The sequence below is a fragment of the Aplidium turbinatum genome, chromosome 5 (assembly GCF_918807975.1).
Source record: "Aplidium turbinatum chromosome 5, kaAplTurb1.1, whole genome shotgun sequence".
Taxonomy (NCBI): Eukaryota; Metazoa; Chordata; class Ascidiacea; order Aplousobranchia; family Polyclinidae; genus Aplidium; species Aplidium turbinatum.
The window spans coordinates 29,366,084-29,387,744 of NC_137476.1; the positions used below are offsets into that span (position 1 = coordinate 29,366,084).

The window sequence follows — 21,661 nt, forward strand, 5'->3', positions numbered from 1 at the left end:
TTTCTTCAACAGGTATTCCGTTTCAATGTTTGCAAAGTACAACATGTTTCCAACCCAAACTTTAGGCAGTCATAAGATGAACTTCACAGACTTGTATAATATTTAAAAACGCCTTTGCCAGACAGTTGCATTGATATATTGAGCTTATGATCTGTTTTTTTTTCCAGCTGTATTAGCCTACTCTAAATTCTTTAATATGTGTATTGCTAATTATTACAAGTCCTGATAGGACTTGCAATTTATCATTTGAATTTTGACTTTAAACTGCCTAGGCTATTGGTAAATTGTGCAGCTAAAGATGATTATGCAAGGAATTCGATACCTGCCCTCTTTCTTGTCATCAAGACTAAGCCAACCACGTCACATAGGAAATCTTAAACTTTGTCGTCGTTGCACATCCACTTTACATGACTTATTTCCTAAGCACGAAGACTTTTCGAAGAGACACAATGGTCCAAGCAAAGAGCAACAAAAAGAAATGCTTTCATTTTTAGGTGTTAAGGTGGGTAGGCTATGCCATTAGTGCATAAACATTAAAAAAAACTTGTATTATATATCTCTGTTGTGATTGAGATTTGTTTTATTTTATTGGAAAATGGTTTATTTTTCATAATTTATTTGAGTCAGGCTTCATTACTCCAAGGCTTAGCCTATTTAGGCATGGTGGTATTCATATGAAGTCCTTTAAATGATATCCTAAACTAAAGACTTTGAATTTGGTGATGTTTTTGCATGATTTATTGATAAGAAAGCAGAATCTTATTAAGAGCGTGACAGGTTGTAAATATTATGTATATACTTGGTTATGTGTGGTTATACATTTTTTGACATCTTTTTATTAAAATGTGTGATTAAACCCTGATAGCTTTTTTGTAACTCCTTGTGCAGATGTATTGTAGGCATACGAGTCTGCTCTATATTTATATTAGAACATAAGTAAATGTAGAATAAATTCAATTAATGAGAAGTTTTATTATCTACAAAATGTCTTGTATTGCCATTGCTCAAACACTTTTTCAGAGCTTAGATGAACTCATTAACTTGACTGTTCCACAAAATATTCGACTTACCAAAGATTTGGATTTGGAAGACTCAATTTGTAAGTTTAAGGTTTAGTAGGCTAGGCTGTGAAGCTTGTAGGCTATTTACTACACTTTTTCAGATTTTTTGTAAAATAACTATAGTGATGGGAAATTATGTTAAATTGTTAGTGTTGTGACTATATAAAAAAATCAGCTGCCTAATTATGTATTTGGATATGCATTTGGTTCTGCTGTGTATCTATATATAATATATAGTAAAAACAATGAAAACTATTAATACTACAAAAAGTGCTCAATGCTAAGCAAAAAGACAAAGCAGAGCGAATTAAATCAAATATAGTTATTACTATCTGAAGCCTTTACAAATTGTTTCACCTAACGGATCATCAGAAGGTCTTATTCAAATAGAATATATAGTATATGTATAATATACAATATACATACATGGAGTGTGTTGCAAAATTGTAGTTGTGTATCACCATCCGGCAAAATTCTACAGTATCTATGAGTTGTATTTGTGCCAAGTTTATTCTGAATTTTAATGGGATTTTACAAAGTTTAATAATACATAGGTCTACAGGATCCCGCAGTTAAATCAGGATTTTTGCATTTTTTTTAAGGATGAAAAGGGTAAAATTGTCATTTTCACTTTACTAATATAATCCTTACAATCTATTTGACACTATTATTCAATATGATGGCTCTTTTGCTTCATTAACTTTGGATATTCTCTGGCGAAACCAGGCACAACTTCTCTTCACTTCTTCGGTAGCATCGAAATTCCTAAATGCTCTTCACACAGCTGCTTTAAGAGAGTTGAGGTTAGGGTGTGGAATTGAGTTAGATTGTCCTTCAATCATGCTAAATAGCCAATAGTTGCAAACGTTCAGATCTGAAGTGCTACTAAGCCAAATGTTTTTGGGGACAAACATAGAAAGATTCTCCTTCAGATGTCTGGACTTTTTTTGCTCCATGCGCTGGCGCAGAGTTTTGAACAAGCATGACTTTGGTAACATTGTATTTTCTACGAATCCAGGGCAGCAAAATATCATGAAGAATTTTCAGATTCTCTGTTGTGTTGATTCTAAGTTCAGCTTTGATGAAATGAGGAGGCATCGCTTGCTATCACTTGACACGGTTGCAAAAAACATTACAGAAGCAGGATTTTTGCTTTGCATCAGATGAGGAACTTCTGAAGGGTCATGGGCAATGACTTGTGTGTTGTGACTATCTGCAACCTTGACCAGCATGAACTTTTTCTGGTTGACAAAAATGCGAATATGTGTTCCTTTGTTCTTGACATGATCTAGAAGTCCGCCCCGACAGCTCAGTGGTTACGCGCCCGGCTCAAGATCACGCGGTGCTGGTACAACTCTCAGGGTGTGCGCTTGAGCAACGCATTTCAGGACTGCTCTCCATTCAGCAGCACCTAGTGAATGGAATAATTCCCCAGCAATAACACTTCAACAATCGGAAAAATTCACTCTGCCATTCTCAGTAACCGGCCCTGCGCCAAGAGCCTCTACAAGTATGCAAAACTACCAGGAATAACCTATCAAGGCTTTATCTGTCCGAGGATAAAGATTCAAAACCAACCAACCAGCTTTGGACAATGGACATGTTTCAACCCTGATTGATCGTGAGCGAGCAGTGAAGAGGTTGCAACTTGTTTTCACATAAGACCTAATCCCAAGGACGAAGGTCTTCATTGACTGATTTACTGATGGTTCTGTGACTGACATGGCGGTTATCTGTTTTATTAATTCTGTCATGTTTAAAGAAGTTTGTCTAAATATTACAATACTAGTATTCTGTCTTTTAGAATACCTTTATAAGATCATCTGCAGAAACTTTCATCTTAATTAGAGAAATAAAAAAGAAAATTATGCAAAAATGAAAAAGTCCCAATTTAGCTGCAGGACTCTGTTTATGAAGTATTTGTTATTATTTCCTAGATTTGATTATTTCATGGTAACTTTGAAAATATTAAATATTGAAAATATTAATATTCAATATTTTACATATTCAAATTATGATAATCAAATTAGTTTAGATCCGGTTCTTCAATTTGCCTAAACAATAAACATAGTTGACTTAGTTGTCATTTTGATTTCACACATCTTTTCAAAACACTATGGCCAACTTCTGTAAACATTTTGTATCAGCTATTTTGATTTTCTCATTACACAAACTCTTATTTTTCAATTTTGTTGATATTGCAATTTCGTACCAATATAGGTTCAATGCGTACTTGAAGTGATACTTTTAGTTTTAAAAGCTTATCATGAATCCTTTATTCTTGACCTTACATAACTTTGTTGTTGTCAATTTGCCACACCTCCTTGACAGCCAATCATTTTGTTTTCAACGGACAACGCCCCCCATTGAGCTTCGGTGTACAAACAAGTCACTGGTGCCTTTGTCTTTTCAATAGCTGCAGTATTATTTTGCAACTTTATAGCTGTTTCCAATTTTCTAAAGTTGTAAACGCATCCCTGCAGTGTTCGGTTATGCTTTTTGCCCTTCATATATCCGCTTAAATTTGAACCACTGATGCACTTTCATCTTAAAACATTGCAGGTGAGAATGAGATCCTGGACCGCTTGAATTTAATTGCAAAGTTGAATCGCTGTGATTGGAGGTCGTACATTGGCATGGGCTACTATAACTGTTCTGTGCCAAGAACTATTGTGAGAAATATGCTGGAAAATCCTGGATGGTAATTTTCTTTATTCAAATTATTTGTGTAAAATGTGATGAAGAGAGTATAAGCACCTTTTAACAATGTATTTTTGTGCATAATTTCTACTTATTCTTAAACAAAACAGTCAGCAGATCTGTTCAATATCTGGTTTCATCAGCTGTTTTATACTTCAGTAATCAATAGAGAGATATATATCTTTTTTAGAAAGCTTTTTTATATTTAAGCACACTGTAGTTGCCTACTGTGTACAACTGTACATTTACAACTGACTGATCTACAAAATTGAATTTTCTCTTTTTTCGTGTTGGTGGATCCGGTCCCAATGCCGTTTCATCTATTTAAAAAACTTGCTGTGTGTTTTCAACGGCTATCAGATATTCAGTAGTTAACAATGATCGTCATGCTGTTATGGTTAGACCTAGGCTACTGAAGGCAAAATGCATACGAAACCTAAAGTTTATCTTTTCTGTTTCTAGGTCAACCCCTTATACACCTTACCAGCCCGAGCTAGCACAGGGAAGATTGGAGAGTTTAATAAACTACCAGACAATGGTAGTTGACATGACAGGTGTAATTTTTGTTTTTTGATTTAAAAACTACAGCACTAGTGGGTAGTATATTTGGTTTCCATTTTTTGCTCTTTTGCAAGTAGTTTTAAAATCCAATCATTGGCTTTTTTTTTTGAAAGTTATGGTGTTGTTTTTGAACCTGTTGTCATTGAATGTGCGTATTTTTAGCAGTTTCTTGGGCTTAATTTAGCGTTTTCGTACATGTGACTTTCCATTAAAACATTTAAACTAAAAAAGCGACATACTAAGTATGTGAATAGTAAAAATATACCAGGTATATATCACGTTGTGCGGTCTTGTTTTGTGGCCAATAATAGAGTTCGCCATTTTCCCAGCTACCCTCGTTTTGGCTTATGTTTATTTTCATAAAATAAGCTTACCACGTAAGCACAAGTTTACGCTATATGGTAAAACCACTCCAGCTTACGTATTTTGGTTACTGGAAGCACACAGTGAAAGACCTGAAAATCAAGTCTATGATGTCATCTTTCTATGAGTCATCACTTATCCTTTGTTGTGCTGAATGATGATTGGCATTTTTCAGTATTTCATCATCCTGTATTGCGATTGGTCGGTTTCTATCGCGTCATTTTTGTACGACATTTTGTCAAACGTGGTCCCAGACAGCACATTAACCGCTTTTTACATTGATTCAACGTATATCAATGTAAAAAAACGGTTAATTTGCTTTCTGGGGTGTTATTTTCAATCAGCAAGTCAATTTCTTTTTTTACATGGATTTTATGTCTGCAGGCGTTGAATCAAGTCAAACAATAGGCTTGCTGGTTGGGCTATAAATTGTAAAACATTTACGTCCCGTAAGCAACACGTGTCTGCTTAACTACGTCAATGGTGCGTCGTTGCTCAACCTTAAGCGCAGTTTTTTGAAGCTTTTGTCCACCCGTATAATGTCACAGTGTAGAAGGTTAAAAATTCACCGATAGTTTTGTGCTGTTAACAATATGTACACAAAACTTGCTAAAAAATTAAAGACATTACAAATCACAAAAGTGTGTTTATTGAGACATTTTCTTAACATTTGGGATCCTGGCTTGGACTAATTGATCATATTAACTGCACATGTATATTGTCTAAGTTAGGCCTAACTCCTTTCATTGAAGCTTCAAGTCTTGCCTACTTTTTCACCTTTGCTTCTAATTTCCTTATTATCTGTAACCGCGTATTTTAGCATTTTTGGTTTCACTGCGAATGGTAAACCCGTGGACGGTTAATCAAGTTTTGTGTTATTTCCAGGGCTAGATATCGCAAATGCATCTCTACTAGATGAAGCCACGGCAGCAGCGGAAGCTGTGTCACTTTGTTTCCGCCATAACAAAAGACGTAAATTCTACGTTGACGAGAAAATCAATCGACAGGCCCTCGAAGTCGTGCGCACTCGAGCAGAGTGAGTGTGGCTGCTTTGGAAACCACAGTTGTGTTGATTTTGTCATTTTATCAACTCAGGATAGAAATCTTATTACGTACTGCACTATTGATTCACAGACAGCAAAATCCGTCACCTTTAAGTTGATTCAAACGTCTGCAGACGTTGAATCAATGTAGAAATGACTGATTTTGCTGTCAGGTGAGGTATTCTTTGTATGCTAACGCCAGTTTTGATTCATATGGCAATACGGTTGCCGATTTGTAATTTAGTATCGCTGTTATATGCAGGCACCTCTTGCTAACAACTACGTTTTGTAACTTTTCAAGGTTTTGTCATCTTTTTCGTTCATTGACATGCTGATAGATCGTTTATATGTGGCTGGTGCTTTTTCAACTCAGTTGCGTTAAATAACCGCAAGAAAAATGAAACATCATGACATGTCAACGAAACATCTTTGGCCGAGGAACCTTTCCAAATACGTTGAATCTTATATATACAAATCACTAAAAGACTTTTGCATTGCAGGTTGATTGGAGTTGAAATATTTGTTGAGAAATTGTCTCGAATGGATTTCAGTTGTCGTGATTTTAGTGGGATTTTAGTGCAATACCCCGACACTGAAGGAAGAGTATTTGATTTCAAAGATGTCATCGAAAACGCTCACACACACGGCGTAAGTTTTTTAATTTGAGTAGCATTTTGTGTACCGGTACTTTAGTTTTTTTTTACACGATTTTCTGCAATGTAGTCCGACTTTCTTAGGTGAGGCATGATCTAGTTTCTATGTTTTTTTGCCATTCTTGACAACTGTTCTGTTGCCGAACTAGCAAAATCCGTCCTGTTTAGATTGATTTCACGTAAGTAGGTGTTGCATCAATTCAGAAAAATAGAGAATTTTGTTTGCTGGTACTGATAGTGGGCGCCGGATACAATCGACAGGTTATACTTTTGCTCGATAACAACACAAAGTTTGGGTTCCAAACACGGACCCACCTACTGTTTGAAGACATGAGACAGTTTAGTTTTCGAAACATTCACTGAACAGGAGTTTAGTATATTTCTGGCTCTTTATTTTTTTTAAATTGTATTTCTTTTGATGTTTATATAGTATAATGAAGCATATTACACATATTGTATCACTTATAAAATTATTAATTTGACATGGGCACTTTGCCAGGCATAATCAATAGCGGAGAACTGCCTTGGTTCTTACAACAGAAAAGTAAGTTAGTTTCTATTTCACGAGCTTTTCTAACTACTACATTTCAGTCCCTTGTAGCATGCTCCACCGATCTTCTCGCCCTTGCTCTCATCAAGTCCCCTGGAGAACTCGGATGTGACATCGCTCTCGGCAGCAGCCAGAGATTTGGCGTCCCTCTCAATTACGGAGGTCCTCACGCCGCGTTTTTTGCTGTGAAAAACGAACTGAAGAGGTTGATGCCTGGACGGATGGTTGGGGTGACAAGGTATGTGACCAGTCGGACAGCAAAATCCGTCATTTTTGCATTGATTCAACATCTGCAGACGTTGTCTGGGCATGTCGATTGATTAGTAAGTTTTGAAATATTTATAAATAAGCTAAAATAAGTTTAACTAAGAAGTTTCCAAAGAACTTCATCCGTTAAAAAAATTAACATACCAAACTTCAAAGACTTGTTTTCTGAATCAGTTTCTAGTATCCAACTAAGTAGCCTATGCTGTTTAGTGTTTATGTTTTGTCATTAGATGTGTACATCTTGAAAGGTGTTAATAGAATTAAATCATGTAATTATTATCATCCTATGTGCTTATATGCTCGTTTGAAGAGGGTACCGTATTATTTGTGTGCACTAACGTAGCCACACTGTGTCTTGTTAAGCTTAAACAAAAAAAGTCAAGTTTCACTCTTAAATCACTTTGATATTTTCTTGACGTCGACTGATGGAATGATAATTCTACTGCATATGTACATAAAACATATGTAAACATAAAATATGGGTAAACGTAAAGTACAGCAACGGATTGTATTTCCTGATTCCTAAGCAAATAACACCTTTTTTGTTTTTGAAATTGTTTTTTTTTCACGAGGCGTCTACTTTCAGAGACGCTCACGGTCGAAAAGTATACCGGCTCGCACTGCAGACAAGAGAGCAGCACATTCGGAGGGCGAAAGCAACGTCGAACATTTGCACAGCACAGGCATTGCTTGCCAACATGTCCGCCATGTTTGCTGTCTACCATGGACCAGAGGGCATCAAACATCTTGCCCGAAGGGTGCACCACGCCGCTCTCCTGCTTGCTCACGGTGCGTGTATAGCAATAACAGGGGTTTTCAGCTGATTTTAGCAAAGGGCCAAGTTTAATAAGGCTTCGCAAGCGCTGTCAATTTACAGGTTATTTTACATTTAGTTTAAAATTAGATGCTGGGATAGTCTGGATATACTCAGCTAACAGGGGTGCTTAGTCGTTTTTTGCAAAAGCTCACATCTAATTGTAAATTGGGCCAAAAATTCAACTTCTTAATAAAGGCTTCGGAAATAGCTAATAATGTTAGATTATTTATAAAGATGTGACATATATAATTTACTGTGTTGCAATAACTTGCTGGCCATTGATCCAGAATCAGTTCCATATGGCCTCGCAGGCCACCGTCGACTTACCTTCGTTTCACGTTCCTTGTTCACCCTCGTTAACTGGGACGTCACCGGATTAAAACTGGACTACTACTGTACATTAGTACTACAAGAATAAGAGTAAGGGGCAGTCTGAATATCTTCAGCAATTTTTGCTACTGGAGAAACTTTTTTCAATACTGCGTCTTTGTAGTTTCACTTCCTTTAGAAAACACAGTGATTTATGACATAAAATAGTGTGTTACCTCAGCAAAGAATTACAAATTTTGTTAGCTAGAATTACGTTGCTTCTGCCGTCTGCAAAGCACCGAACGGATTTGCGATTATTTGTTATTCCAACCAACTTTAGTTTGCGTTTATTGTGACAGCATAGCCGATGTAATATACTGTCATTGAGCGGTAGCAGTTCCACCACAGCAGGAAGGATCCAGAGACTGTCCAGTAAATAAGTCGGATGCTTTCTTTGCTTGTCATTGCGTTTCTCGCCCTGACACAGACGTGTGCTCAATGGAAATCTATCCGAACGTCGCTAACACGTTTTCACCACTCAGCTATGCAGCCAACGTCCTACCAGCAAATTAGTCCTTTATTACAATGATTTAGCGTCTCAGATGTTGAATCAATGAAAAAAGAGACTGATTTGTCAACTGCTGTATATCAAACTCAGCTGATCTACATTCAAACGTAGAAGCAATGTAGCAAAGCTTGATTTAAACAAATCCACCCGCAGGCGTTCGTCAAGCCGGCCACTACCTTGTTCATTCTGACTTCTTCGACACAATGAAGGTCCATCTTACGTCGGGTGTCCATGATATTTACAGACGCTCTGGCGAGAAGAAAATCAACCTTCGCATCTACAACGGTGGAAAGGTAAAATGCAGACCGTGCTTTGACGTTAATTTACGATGAAAATACGCAACATCATTTGGTTTTTGGCTCCATCGTGCGTGACTTATTGTTTTGTGCAGGTTGGAGTTGCGTTGGATGAAACAGTCACTGAAAAGGATTTAGACGATTTATTATACGTATTTGGATGCGAAAAAACTTCCGTAAGTTCTAGCTTCTTCGTTTGAACCTTCTTCGCCACTCCAGGGATCGAAGGGCTCTGCCTTTTACCACTTGGGCAGTGGCGGCGACGCGGTCTAGAGGTTTAGTTCTAGCTTTTATCCAAATACAGTATAAGCTCACTATGTTCAGTACTCAGACAGCAAAATTCTGCAGATGTTGAATTAATGTAAAAATGACGAATTTTGCTCTCTGGGTATGAAGCCTAGTAAACTGTATTCCTTCCTATATGCCTTCAAAATTACTTTTCTCTGTTACCACACCCACCATACGTTGTTCTGACCCCGATTCAACGTTTTTAAAGGATTTAATTACACATAAAATACTTGATACTATGAATTGATCTGCAATCGTTTTGATTTCCTGTTAAGAAAAAACCTGAGGTTTGCAACAGTTTGCTGTTGGTTCCAACGACAGATTGCATTGCTCCAATTGTGACGTAATGATGTTCACTGAGCATTATTTGTGAGAACATGTAACACATACACAATTGCACATGTTAGACGTTGGTCTGTTGATTTCCAGCTAAGAAAGTTGTTCTTTTTGCATCGTTTCAACGTTTAGTAACGTAGAAGCGATATTAAAAGAATGATTTAATTGTTAGTGCATAAGCTGCTGTCAACAAGAGCTCTGGTGGTTTTAACTGCAGGATTGTGTTTAGGAAATCAAAGGCCGTGAGTTCGAAACTCAACATGCGCAATTTTTTTTATAGTTTATTATTCGACTGTGGTCGGTTGGAATCGATTAACCGACTTCAACTATCTTTACTATATTTAACATATTTTTTTAGACTAAAATAAGCCAACATCATCTGTGCTATACTTTTATGAAGCAACACATGTACTGTTTAACCATAGCACGTTATGCTTTGCTGTCAAGAAAGATGCGTCATCGCGCTATTTTGTTATAGATGCACAGAACAATTCTGCAGCAAGCTAATGTTATATTTCACCTGCTGTTCTTGCTGAAAAATACAATCAGTTGACCATCTTTTTGCGTATATTGAACATTTGTATTTTTTTACCCAAAAATGAGAAGTTATTATTTTGTTGGTGTTTCTCAATCATTACCCAGCCAGCAAATGAAGACGCTTAATCAATTGTAAGAAAACGGTTGTTTTGCTGTCTGGGTATTGGCATTGATGCAGCGTCTGCATCAATAAGAAAGATAGCTGATTTGTTGGATGTGTATTCAGTTTTTCGCTATTCAAACTGGATTGAATCAATGTAAATCTAATTGTCTTAATTTAGGTAAAATGTTTGTTGTAGGCAGAACTAGCTGCCGAAGTCGATGGAAAACTGGCAGGGAATGTCGAAGAATCCCGATTCAAAAGAGAGACAGCTTACTTGACGCATCCCATTTTTCACAAGTGAGTGGTTGGTTGAATTGATTTGTAGGATTATGACGTAATAATCAAATTAGCGAAGCAACTTGAGTAAGTGAAGCATGAACATTGAGTTAAAGGTTGTTCCGTGCGGTTTCCATGTTAAAAACTTGCGTCTTTTTATCGTAAAGTTGAGATCTTTGACATTTTATTTTCATATCTAATACACAACCCAACTAGCAAAATCCGTTCTTTTCTCTTTAGCAGAAAAAAAAACGGATTTTGTTATTTGGAATCAATCGTTGCACAAACTCAACAAAGCGAGCATGTCAGCTCTCTTTTCGCCTCTGTTTATTTTTTCCTCATTACAAACTTTGCACGTGCACCTGTTGGGTCTGCAAAGTTCGAGTTCGTAATTCTGTCAATATTGGCTCGTTTCGAGGCGCCATGCCATCAAAGTTGACCCGTTTCGCTGAGTTGAAACAAACAAAGTTAAAACTTGCCTTAAATATTGCTCTGGAAATGAACTTGTGCATTTTTGATTAGCTCAGCAGGTACAATTCGCCACGTATGTTATTTCCCGTTTTAAGACGTCATTGTTGGTTAAATAAACGTCAAAATAGAAATTGCGTTTGGTGTGATGATTCACAGAGTGTGTTTAACATGTTCAACTACAAGCTGAATCATTCTGGTCAATATATTAAAAACAAAATTCGAACTTTCATTCATGATTTTCTCTCAAGGTTCTGGTCAAATCAAATCTTCCCAGCTAACGCATCAGTTTTTTTCACACTAAGTCAGTACACATTTCCGGTTGAGATGACACTATTTCACCCCGGCGCGTTTGCTTTGTTTGTCAATGGGATGACTGCATTTAATTCAATATACATCTAATTTAAATGCTAATAGTGATATGCAATCTGAAGAGAGTATTTGTATGTTTATTTGATTTCGTTTCAACCGACAATAGTTTGCGTTTTTTTTACAAGCTTCTCATGTTTTTTATTTTTTTATTTTCTAAAAACAAACCTTGTTTTATTTGTTTGCGAAACACTCAGTTAAATTTGCTGATCATTGTATGAAAATTAAATGTGACAAAATTTTGACAAAGTTATATTTTGTTTGTAATTTTTTTGATTGAAAGTTTTGTCTCTATTTTTTCTTTCATTATACATTACATTACATGCTCACTTCTTTATAGGAGACGCTTTGATTTCCTTTCAAGTAGCTCGTATTTCTGTGAACATGTTCCTAAACCGTTCTTCTGCTTCAAAGTCCCAACTTCATGTTCCAGGTACCGCTCGGAAACGAACATAGTGCGTTACATGAAGAAGCTGGAGAACAAAGACGTGTCTTTGGTGCATTCCATGATTCCTCTTGGCTCTTGCACCATGAAGCTGAACGCCACCGCGGAGATGGAACCCATCTCGTGGAGGGAGTTTGCAAATATTCACCCGTTTGTTCCCATAGACCAGGCTAGAGGGTAAGCCTCCAACACAACCAAAACAAGGAGCTGTTTTTTTGTCATTGGGGAGGGTGCTTGTGCCATCCCAGACAGCAAAATCCATCATTTTTACATTGACGTCTGCAGACGTTGAATCAATGTAAAATTGACAGATTTTGCCGTATGGAATAGTCATGGCTATCATTGTGATACGTAATTTGCAATTTCAAACTTTCCCAATTTAAGACCATATTAAATTTGACAGCGCAAATTCAAAGATTTTTAAATATTTACTAACTATATTTTCGTTGTGATATTCAACCAGTTGTAAGATTTAAAATTGGCTTTGGCGGTTTACTACGACTGCTTGACTTAACTATCCATCCAAACTAACAAAAGTGCTTTTTGCGTTGATTTAATGTCTTTCGCCGTTGAATCAATACAGAAGAGCACCGATTTTTTTTTAGCTACGATGTTATTTATTGTCACTTAGATACCAAGAGCTGTTCCGTGAATTGGAGCGAGACCTGTGCGAGATCACAGGCTACGACAGCATATGCTTTCAACCTAACAGGTAAAGTTATTTAAAGCTCAAGATGGAAATTGGTTCAGAATGACGTCGAAACCTGCGTCAATATCTCCTCACATTTTGCAAAGCGATCAAAGTAGCAACGGATTTTTTGTTTTTCACGTCGTTCTTTGTTTCATAAGATTATGACGTCATCGGCTGATGACTCATCAACCCACGTGATCGCTTGGTAATTTTTGTCGCCTGCGGAAGTTGTGTTCTCACCAGCAAACATGTGGGTTTGGCCGAATATTCTGAATGTAGCAACTTTCTTTATTGTTAGTATCCAGATCTGGAGAGAGTGAAGTGGCAATTGCGTAGTCAGCAAGAAGTTCATTATGCATTGATTCAACTTTTACCGATGTTGATTCAATGAAAAACACAAACTGATAGGCCATGCCCTTGGGTATTCTTTTGTGACCACGAAATCAAGAACAATAAGTTACTTGAATAAGCTTCTTGAGATGAAATCTTAAGAAATCTTTCTCCAAAGCCTTGTTTCTGTCTTGCCACGTGGCAAAATCAGTTTTGTTTTTCTAAACGACGTTTTCACTCAAATTCACTGATAAACAATAAATAGTATTGATACCATAAAAAATTGCTCAATGCCAAGCAGAGCGAATGATACGAAATACAGTTACTATTCACTAAAAACTTTAACTGACGTTTTTACCCTTATTAGGATCATCAGAAGGTTCTTATTCAAATAGAATCCTATTTAAATTGTATTCAAATAAGAACCTTCTGATGATTCCAATAAGAGCTAAACAGATAATGTTTTTATTGAATAGTAACTATATTTGATGTAAATTCACTGATATGTATTCTTTATGAACAATCTTTAGATTTTCTTTGACAAAATTTAGAGTTAGTTATTCGGCTTCACTTTCTTCCAGAAAACGTATTTGACAACTTTTCTATTGCACAGTGGCGCGCAAGGCGAGTTCACAGGCTTGGCCGCCATCCGTGCTTACCTCAAATCCCGAGGAGAACACCAGAGGTCGGTGTGCCTGATCCCAACGTCCGCTCATGGCACAAACCCGGCCTCGGCACAGATGTGCGGCATGAAAGTGGTCCCGGTCAAGGTCGGCAAGGAAGGCTCTATCGATTTGGAGGACCTTCATAAATTGGTAAGATACCCAGAAAACATATCTTTTTATAAATAAAAGCAACTTCGGCGTTTGTGTTTTATATAAGTGGTAAATAATGTGTTAGCGTTGTTTCAAGCGATAGTATATTCTATTTGAATTCGTATAATTGTCCCATACTGCGCATACCCTTCCTATTGTACATAATCCTGATAATAGTTTTCTAAACCAACTATGGTGTGTTGCTCAATCCAAGGATAGAGCTAACCCGTGCAGCATCGGCTCAAATCTCATCAGCGTTTTATCTTTTTGTTCTTGATTTTTTTCCTACCTAGTAAAAGTTGCCATTTTTTACTGATTTACTGATTGGTTAGCGTAAACACGACCGATGTTAGTAATAACGGATTGTAATAACTTTTAGAAAACGGTTATTTTGTGACATTTATTTAGCCATCAAGTTAGAGTGAGTCAGCAAAAAAGATCTGAAACTGCTAGGTGAAAAAAAAGTCAAACGGTCGATTACGCATCACTTTGTTCCGCAAAGTTAGGAATCTAATTTCACGTAAAGTTATTTCCAAGGAATTGTTTATAGCAACTTTATGTTAATATTAACTCTGAAAATTTTCTCCGTTATCAATTTTTTTCCAAGTAACTTCTTTGCATAATATCTGACGCGCTTCCGGTTATTTTTATAATCGGTAGAAACAAATTTTTGCTTGACAGACGCATAACAAAAATCCGCTTTGCAGTTCTCTAATATCAATTTTTCCACTTAAAAAATTTAGTTTCTTCAATGTTTAACCATAAATTTTTGTAGTGTATCGCCATATATTATTCAACAGCACCCATCTGAAAGTTGAAACGGCTAAGAAGTTTTTAAAAATAGATCTTCCATCATCTTTTCCCGCAAATTGAGGAATGTCTTTAGCGTCAAGTTATTTAAAATTTTATTTTCAACCTTGCAAAAAACAACAAAGCTAGCTTTCACAACAGTGACAATACACAAGACTGTACAACATCCGCTTGAGATGTGGTTGAAGCTGTTTTTAGTGATTTTTTATAACCGCTGAGAGAAAAGCATTTTGATCACAACTTCGATCAAGATCAGCTTATAGTTTATTAATTGCTTCTTGCCGTATTTGTAAGGAAATTACTTGCTTTGTGCACTTGTTAATCACAATTTCCTGTTCGCGGTTATCGGTTCTGAGAAATCACTGCAAAAACTAAATAGTTGTTACTGCTTCGTTCAAGTCGTAACCTGCCAGCTGTGATTCTGACAGCAAAATCTATCATTTTTACATTTGTTCAACGTCTGCAAACGTCAAATCAATGTAAAAATGATAGATTTTGCTGTCTGGTAAGCAAATTTTTCTTGTCAATCAGTATTGGCGTTGAGCCACGCATTTTTATTATTTTGATGTTACGTGACGTCATGACGACTAAAATCTAACATAAATTTTCACAACCAGGCGAACAAATACGCAGAAAACCTGGCAGCAATCATGCTCACGTATCCGTCAACAAATGGCGTCTTTGAAGAAGACATTCAAGAAACCTGTGACCTCATTCACGATCTTGGAGGGCAAGTGTACATCGATGGAGCTAATATGAATGCTCAGGTAATTGCTTGGTTGTTTTGTCCTATCCAGGTCTCAACTTCGGTAGTTGAAGATATCAGTTCACGGGAATGCAAAAAAGCCAATCTCCATGTCTACCTTCAAGCATGACGTTGTCTTTCCAAATATACACTAATCGTGAGCGGTGTCGAATCGACGCTTTTTTGATCGTCGTACAGCTGTTCTCACCACTTGACTATACCCCCGATGCTACTTGTTAAAAGGTGGAAGTGGCATAATATTTAGTTAACATGAACGGGGTGAGGTCATGGCACTGAGTTCGACTCCATCCTCGTGCGGTGTTTTTAAACAATTGCTTCGAGATAATCGGCAGCCATGCTTACTGTATGCAAGGCAAAACTATCGAGAAAGATCCTGCTATGATATTATCACACCGACTTACGAAAAGCGACATAGCTTGTGACAGTGAGCTTTAAATTAACTTTTGGTCCTTATAAAGCCAATTGGCTGAATGTACGCCAAAGCGTGAGCTAAGTTTGGCTTCGACTGAAAATTTAATTGCGTTTTTAGGAGTTCGTCGTCAGTGATATTATATTAAACATAAAGATGATTATCTTTCACTCTGAGAACGATAAATATTCGTCCACATTTGGCTTATAACTATTTTTCCCTTTGAATTCATACCGTTGATATACAACTACCCTCATGTCAACTAGCTGAGATAAAATGATTTGACTTTGCCATTCACTTCTAAGCGATTGACTGGATTTTTGTTTTATTCAGGTCGGTCTGTGCCGTCCAGCAGACTACGGGTCAGATGTTTCACATTTAAACTTACACAAGACTTTCTGCATACCTCACGGTGGTGGCGGCCCGGGTATGGGGCCTATTGGTGTAAAAAAGCACCTGACCCCATTTTTACCCACTCACCCTGTCGTGCCTCCACCAGGCTCTCTCTTGGCGAATACAAAACCTCTAGGGGTAGTGAGCGCTGCCCCATGGGGTTCCGCATGTATCCTCCCTATCTCCTGGACATACATCAAGGTGAGAACAGGAAAAAAAGTGAGAGGGCCTTTAGTTCTTTACATTTATATTGAAGAATTGATTTCGAAAAAAATTCATTTGAGATTTGCGAAAATTGTAACTCAACTTTGAAGAGCCTGCCACACTTAATTGAAGCGATTGCTGATCGAAAAACAATCTTATTGGTGGTTCAAGCCCAAAATTTATTTCAAGCTTGCCAAGAAAGAATATTGAATTAAAGTTGTTCTGCTATATTGACATACTGTGTAATATTTTCCCTTGGCTTGCGCTACCCTTCTTCCTGTCATCTTTACGTCGCACTTCTCATGAACAATTTGAGATGGTTTTCAATGCGAAACTTGTAACATAATATTTTATACTAGATGATGGGACCCAAAGGGTTACAGGAAGCATCGAAAATCGCCGTGTTAAACGCTAATTACATGGCAAAGAAGCTTGAAGGCCATTACAAGGTAAGAATGGACCTACTCTTTAACTAAAATTCCAAAACCTATTTGAACCTGTAGCCCAATGTTAGAATTTTCTTGTAACGTTGCCACTTCAATCGAATAGATTAAATTCTATAATATATGTATAAAACATGCATCAGTGCAAGTTCTAGAAATTAGATGAAGCAATTCTGTTTCAGTAAGTTAGCGCATGATGGTTGCTTCGGCGAGAAATTCTCGTGTAATGCGTAACACTTTTTGATATAAGTTTTTGCCGTTACACATGCACGCACATAAACGCACATGCATGCAAATACGCGTTCACACACGGATACATGCATGTTGCACGTTTTCTGTTTGCTGATTTCGTTACGATATGTTGTGTTCAGATCTTGTATACTGGAAGAAATGGTTTCAACGCTCACGAGTTCATTCTGGATACGCGACCTTTCAAAGCATCCGCTAACGTGGAAGTGGTCGACATAGCAAAGAGGCTTCAGGTATAAATTTGCTTTGCACGATATATGCCCAGACAACTAATCAGTCGTTTTTTATATTGATTCAACGTTTGCCGACTGAATCAGCTATAATGCTGCAAATATCATATATGGGTTGCCCTCAGCGCTTTACAAAGCAGACAGTGTCAGTGCAGCCGCATGGAAGCGCAACCCAGTACCTTTTATGCTAAATCTATTCCATTACTGAGAGCCAAGCAAAACCAAGATTCATTACCACTTTTAAAAATTCTTTGGTATGCCTGACTGGGTAAAAAGGTGAGTCTCATGCTTAATCCAAGCATCGGGAGATGAGAAGATAAGGTTCTCGTTGTACTAAGCCATCGGCACTTACGAGAGTAGAGTGCCCAGTTCTCTTCTCTCGGCCGCCGCCAAGGTATCAAACCTATGACTACCGATTCAGATGCGGACACACTGACCACATCGAGCCGATAATGCTGCAAGTATCATGTCTTTGTACAGGATTATGGCTTCCATGCTCCCACAATGTCGTGGCCAGTCACCAACACCCTGATGCTGGAACCCACCGAGAGCGAAGACAAGGATGAGCTGGATAGATACTGCGATGCTTTGATTGGTCTGTTGCTTTGTGTTTTTGTACCAACCTTATCAGTGTTTAGAAATAAATAACTTTTCATTTGAGATAGAGCTAAGCTTTTATGACTCTTCAGTTTTATCTTGTACTTTTTTGTGCTGCTGTAATGGAATATTTCTTGATTTTTGAATCAAGTTTTTCTGTGTTAAAAGTAACGTTTTCATCGTGAATGAGTAGTAGTAGTGGTCCAGTTTTAATTCGGTAATGTCCCCGTTACCGAGGGTGACCGGATTCACCTTCACACCTTGCCGCTACATTGGTCTGTCTAACGCCTCCTCTCTTGTCAAGCCGACTTTACTGCTTTCCTCCTCAACTTGCCTTTTTCCGTTTTCTTGGTCTTCCTTGTTCTTTACGGCCCTCCACTTGCAACCCCAGCGCTCTTCTCAAAACATCATCTTCATCCCTTCTCAAAACATGCCCACACCACCTCACCCCATTCGCTTTCGCCAACTTATCAACATTCTTGTAAAACATTGATATGACCCGGTCGTTCCACAACCTTTGTTTTTTTAAATGTGATCAATTTCATAGAAATTCGTCATGAAATCAGAGAGGTTGAAGAAGGGCGGTTAGACAAGGATGTAAACCCGTTAAAAATGGCTCCTCACACCTTGGAAGAAGTGACATCCGATAAGTGGACTCTTCCTTATTCAAGAACTACCGCTGCTTTCCCACTGGTGAGTATTGGTGAAATTACGTTTCATTAGAATCACTGTAAGTCCCTAGAAAGTTATTGATTCGTAAACTGAAAGCTTAGAACACTTCAAGAATAAGTTTTAACCGGATCACGTTTTTGTTTTTGAATCTTGCTAGGTCCGACAGTTGTAACAAGTGCATTTGACGAACTTTTTTTTGCTAAAAGAAAATGCACATTCAGCAAAAAAAAAAATATGCTAAAGTACGTTTGGTCAACAAGTGGTTACCATTTCTGAAATTTTTATATATTAAACTAAACACTTCTTCTTCTTCAACAAATTGATCATGATTGATCAGCTGTTGAAGAAGAAGTGTTTAGTTTTATATATAAAAACTTAGAACTCTCATGAAAAAGTACTGATGAAAAATTGGCGAAGAGCCATTACACCAGAGCACCGTGAAACGATTCGATTTTTGTTCCAGCCTTATCTGAAACCAGACACGAAGATCTGGCCTTCCACAGGAAGAATCGATGATGTTTACGGGGATCAGAATCTGATATGCACTTGTCCTCCCATGGAGGATTACATGGAAGAAGAAGATGACGTCATCAAATCATCCAATTAGGAGGAGAAATTTCTGAATCTGTGATCATACAATTATTGCTGTCAGTACTGTAAAGAGAGATGATGCTTCATCTTTTAAGCTAACTTGGTCACATTCTATGTTGATGAAACGTTCTGAAACGTAGAAATTTACGTTGTGTCATGGTGTTTTGGTAACTTAGTCAAGACAACTACTATTGTTCCACAATGGAACGACGAAATGTTCCTAGAGTCGATATTATCTTGCTCAACTACCTATCAGCAAATGAGTCCTTTTTTACATTGATCCAACGTTTGTAGAGGTTGAATCCTAGAAAGGACTGATTTTCTGCTTTGGGTGAAGACAAGGTACCCTGACAGCAAAATCCATCATGTTACATTGATTCTACATCTGCATGCGTTAAATCAATGTAAAAATGACGGATTTTGTTGTCGGGATTATTGTTTTTGTAGTCTGTGATGCTCTGTAGTCTAGCGTGGTAAAGTTCAATTTGTTGTTTACTCTTTTTCCCTTTAAAACTAATCATTATACGAATATAATCTTGCAATGCTAAAAGCAGGTTGGATAGTTCGAGCCATGCCCGATAGCTTTGAAGCCATCACTGGGCTGCAGTTTGATTTTCTGTTGAAAGAAATTGACGCTCGTTCAATTCACCTTCATTTGCGAGTGCGTTTCGAAAGTCTGTCTTTCCTGTCCTTTCCTGTGCAAAAACTTGTCAAGGTCTTCGTCTTCCTAGATTAAACTTCATGGTGCGCAGTATTGCTGCTTTGCCGTCAGTCTAAGCAATTTTTTTCAAAACTTCTATCTCAAAATCGTTGTAACGCATTATCCGCTGGCTTTTATCTTTCATAACTTTCTATTGCAACTTGTAGGCTATGTCTCCCATGTATTTCCATGCAAATAGCCAATTTCCCTGTGGCCCTAATGTGGATTGTTGTAAACGTTTTTTTTTATTGCGCTTTATCTCTTGTTATTCTGTTACTATTTCTTATTGAGTTGTGTTTTAAAGTCTTTCATCGCAATGAATTCGCACGAGCAAAAAATCTTTTACCTAATCCTGCTCTGCTCGCTGGTTTTACGTGCCAGAACATTGCGCAAGCATACTGTTTGTGTTTCGCTGTATAAAATTTTACATGGCACTCAGCGTATTCAAGAATGGATTCTATGAGACGAAAGCTCAACAAATTTGTTTGTAGCAAACTTATGCAGACGCCATATCGCTGACACAGATTGCATGAGGTTGAACTACGTTGCTAACTCTTGGTATAAAACGCTGCAATCAAACCATGGTTTTCGGAGCGATGTAGGCTACCATTGCTCGGTAGAATAGCATGCCGTGTAAGGAGCAAGTGCTTCAGTCCTGATATCTCAGTTGGTTAAGCAATTAAGCATATGACTTTCGAACGATCAAGCTGCGATATCAAGGGGCGCTGGCTGGCCTTTCAGGTATTGCGCTTGGGAAACATATTTCAATAACATCTTTTCATTCAGAGGCACCTAATGGATGAAATAATTCACAAACAATCACACTTCAACAATCGGAAACTTAACTCTGTCAAATTCTGTGACCAAACCCTCTAGCGATTTTTTCAATGAACTTTTTTATTTTCAAATCAACCTCGAACCAATCATAAGCTACGCTTTCCGTGACGTGAAAAAGGGAAAAAGAAGATGATACAAATCAAGTGATGGATTCTCTGCCAGCTAGCTGGGTTAGTGCTAGAAAGTAGTCATTTCCATGACATGGGTTCGATTACTTACCATCAGGCTGCTCTTTTTTTCTGTAACTAACAAATAAAACTCAAAACAAGGATTAATTCTCTGGCTGAGTGCTAGAAGGGTCACAATTTAGACGGTAGCCTTTTATTGCATGTTCTGATTGGTTTGAGGTGTCATTGGGATATGGCAGAATTTCTTCATGTAAAAGTGGCTTCCCATTTAAAGCCTCTAGGCCAGTAGTTCTCAATCTTTTTCAAAAATGTATTTAATGGTAGGCTACTCTTGTGTTTTTTTTTCAATGACTCACGGTCCACCATAAAATAAAAGCAAAGTCGTACAAAAACGGTAAATAACCTAATCATTTATTTGTTCCATGCAATTAGAAATTCACTCGTCAATGACATGGGTGTAGCCTACCTGCTTGGGTGTTATCAGTTCTATGTTAGCTTGTGTTTTGCACAACCCGACCATATCATGCACCACATCTAACCTCATTCGAGCTTTTGTTTTGATAGCGAGAAGTGTTGAAAATACTGTTTCACATAATCACATTCGTAAATTGTTTGAAATAGAATCAGCAATTTTAGTGCCATCTTTGCGGTTTCAACTCAAAAGTCGCAACACATCCCCCAGAAAATAGGTTTTGCATTTATATCATTCCCCAAACCAATAAACTGTTCTTGATATAAGTTGTTTTCCGAAGGAAGATTGCTAACATTAGTTTCAATTGGGTTGTT

General features: G+C 37.5%; 1 protein-coding gene across 1 annotated transcript; it reads left to right on the forward strand.

The window, feature by feature from the left end:
* Positions 1-172: 172 nt before the first annotated feature.
* LOC145770068 (glycine dehydrogenase (decarboxylating), mitochondrial-like) lies at positions 173-20,344 on the forward strand. The gene is made up of 21 exons (XM_082581656.1): positions 173-502; positions 1,021-1,099; positions 3,624-3,762; positions 4,224-4,315; positions 5,571-5,721; positions 6,229-6,376; positions 6,973-7,169; positions 7,785-7,987; positions 9,046-9,185; positions 9,284-9,364; positions 10,649-10,749; positions 11,999-12,187; positions 12,642-12,722; positions 13,645-13,846; positions 15,274-15,423; positions 16,165-16,425; positions 16,788-16,877; positions 17,243-17,353; positions 17,831-17,945; positions 18,495-18,640; positions 19,083-20,344. The coding sequence occupies exons 1-21, from the start codon at positions 299-301 to the stop codon at positions 19,224-19,226; spliced, it is 3,024 nt and encodes a 1,007-aa protein (XP_082437782.1). The 5' UTR covers positions 173-298; the 3' UTR covers positions 19,227-20,344.
* The last annotated feature ends 1,317 nt before the right edge of the window (positions 20,345-21,661 follow it).

Bases quoted from the DNA above. Each gene is read 5' to 3' on its own strand.
- LOC145770068 (XM_082581656.1), top strand. From the start codon at position 299: ATGATTATGCAAGGAATTCGATACCTGCCCTCTTTCTTGTCATCAAGA. The intron at 3,763-4,223 runs GTAATTTTCTTT...TTCTGTTTCTAG, and splicing joins ATGCTGGAAAATCCTGGATG to GTCAACCCCTTATACACCTT. The intron at 7,988-9,045 runs GTGCGTGTATAG...ATCCACCCGCAG, and splicing joins CGCTCTCCTGCTTGCTCACG to GCGTTCGTCAAGCCGGCCAC.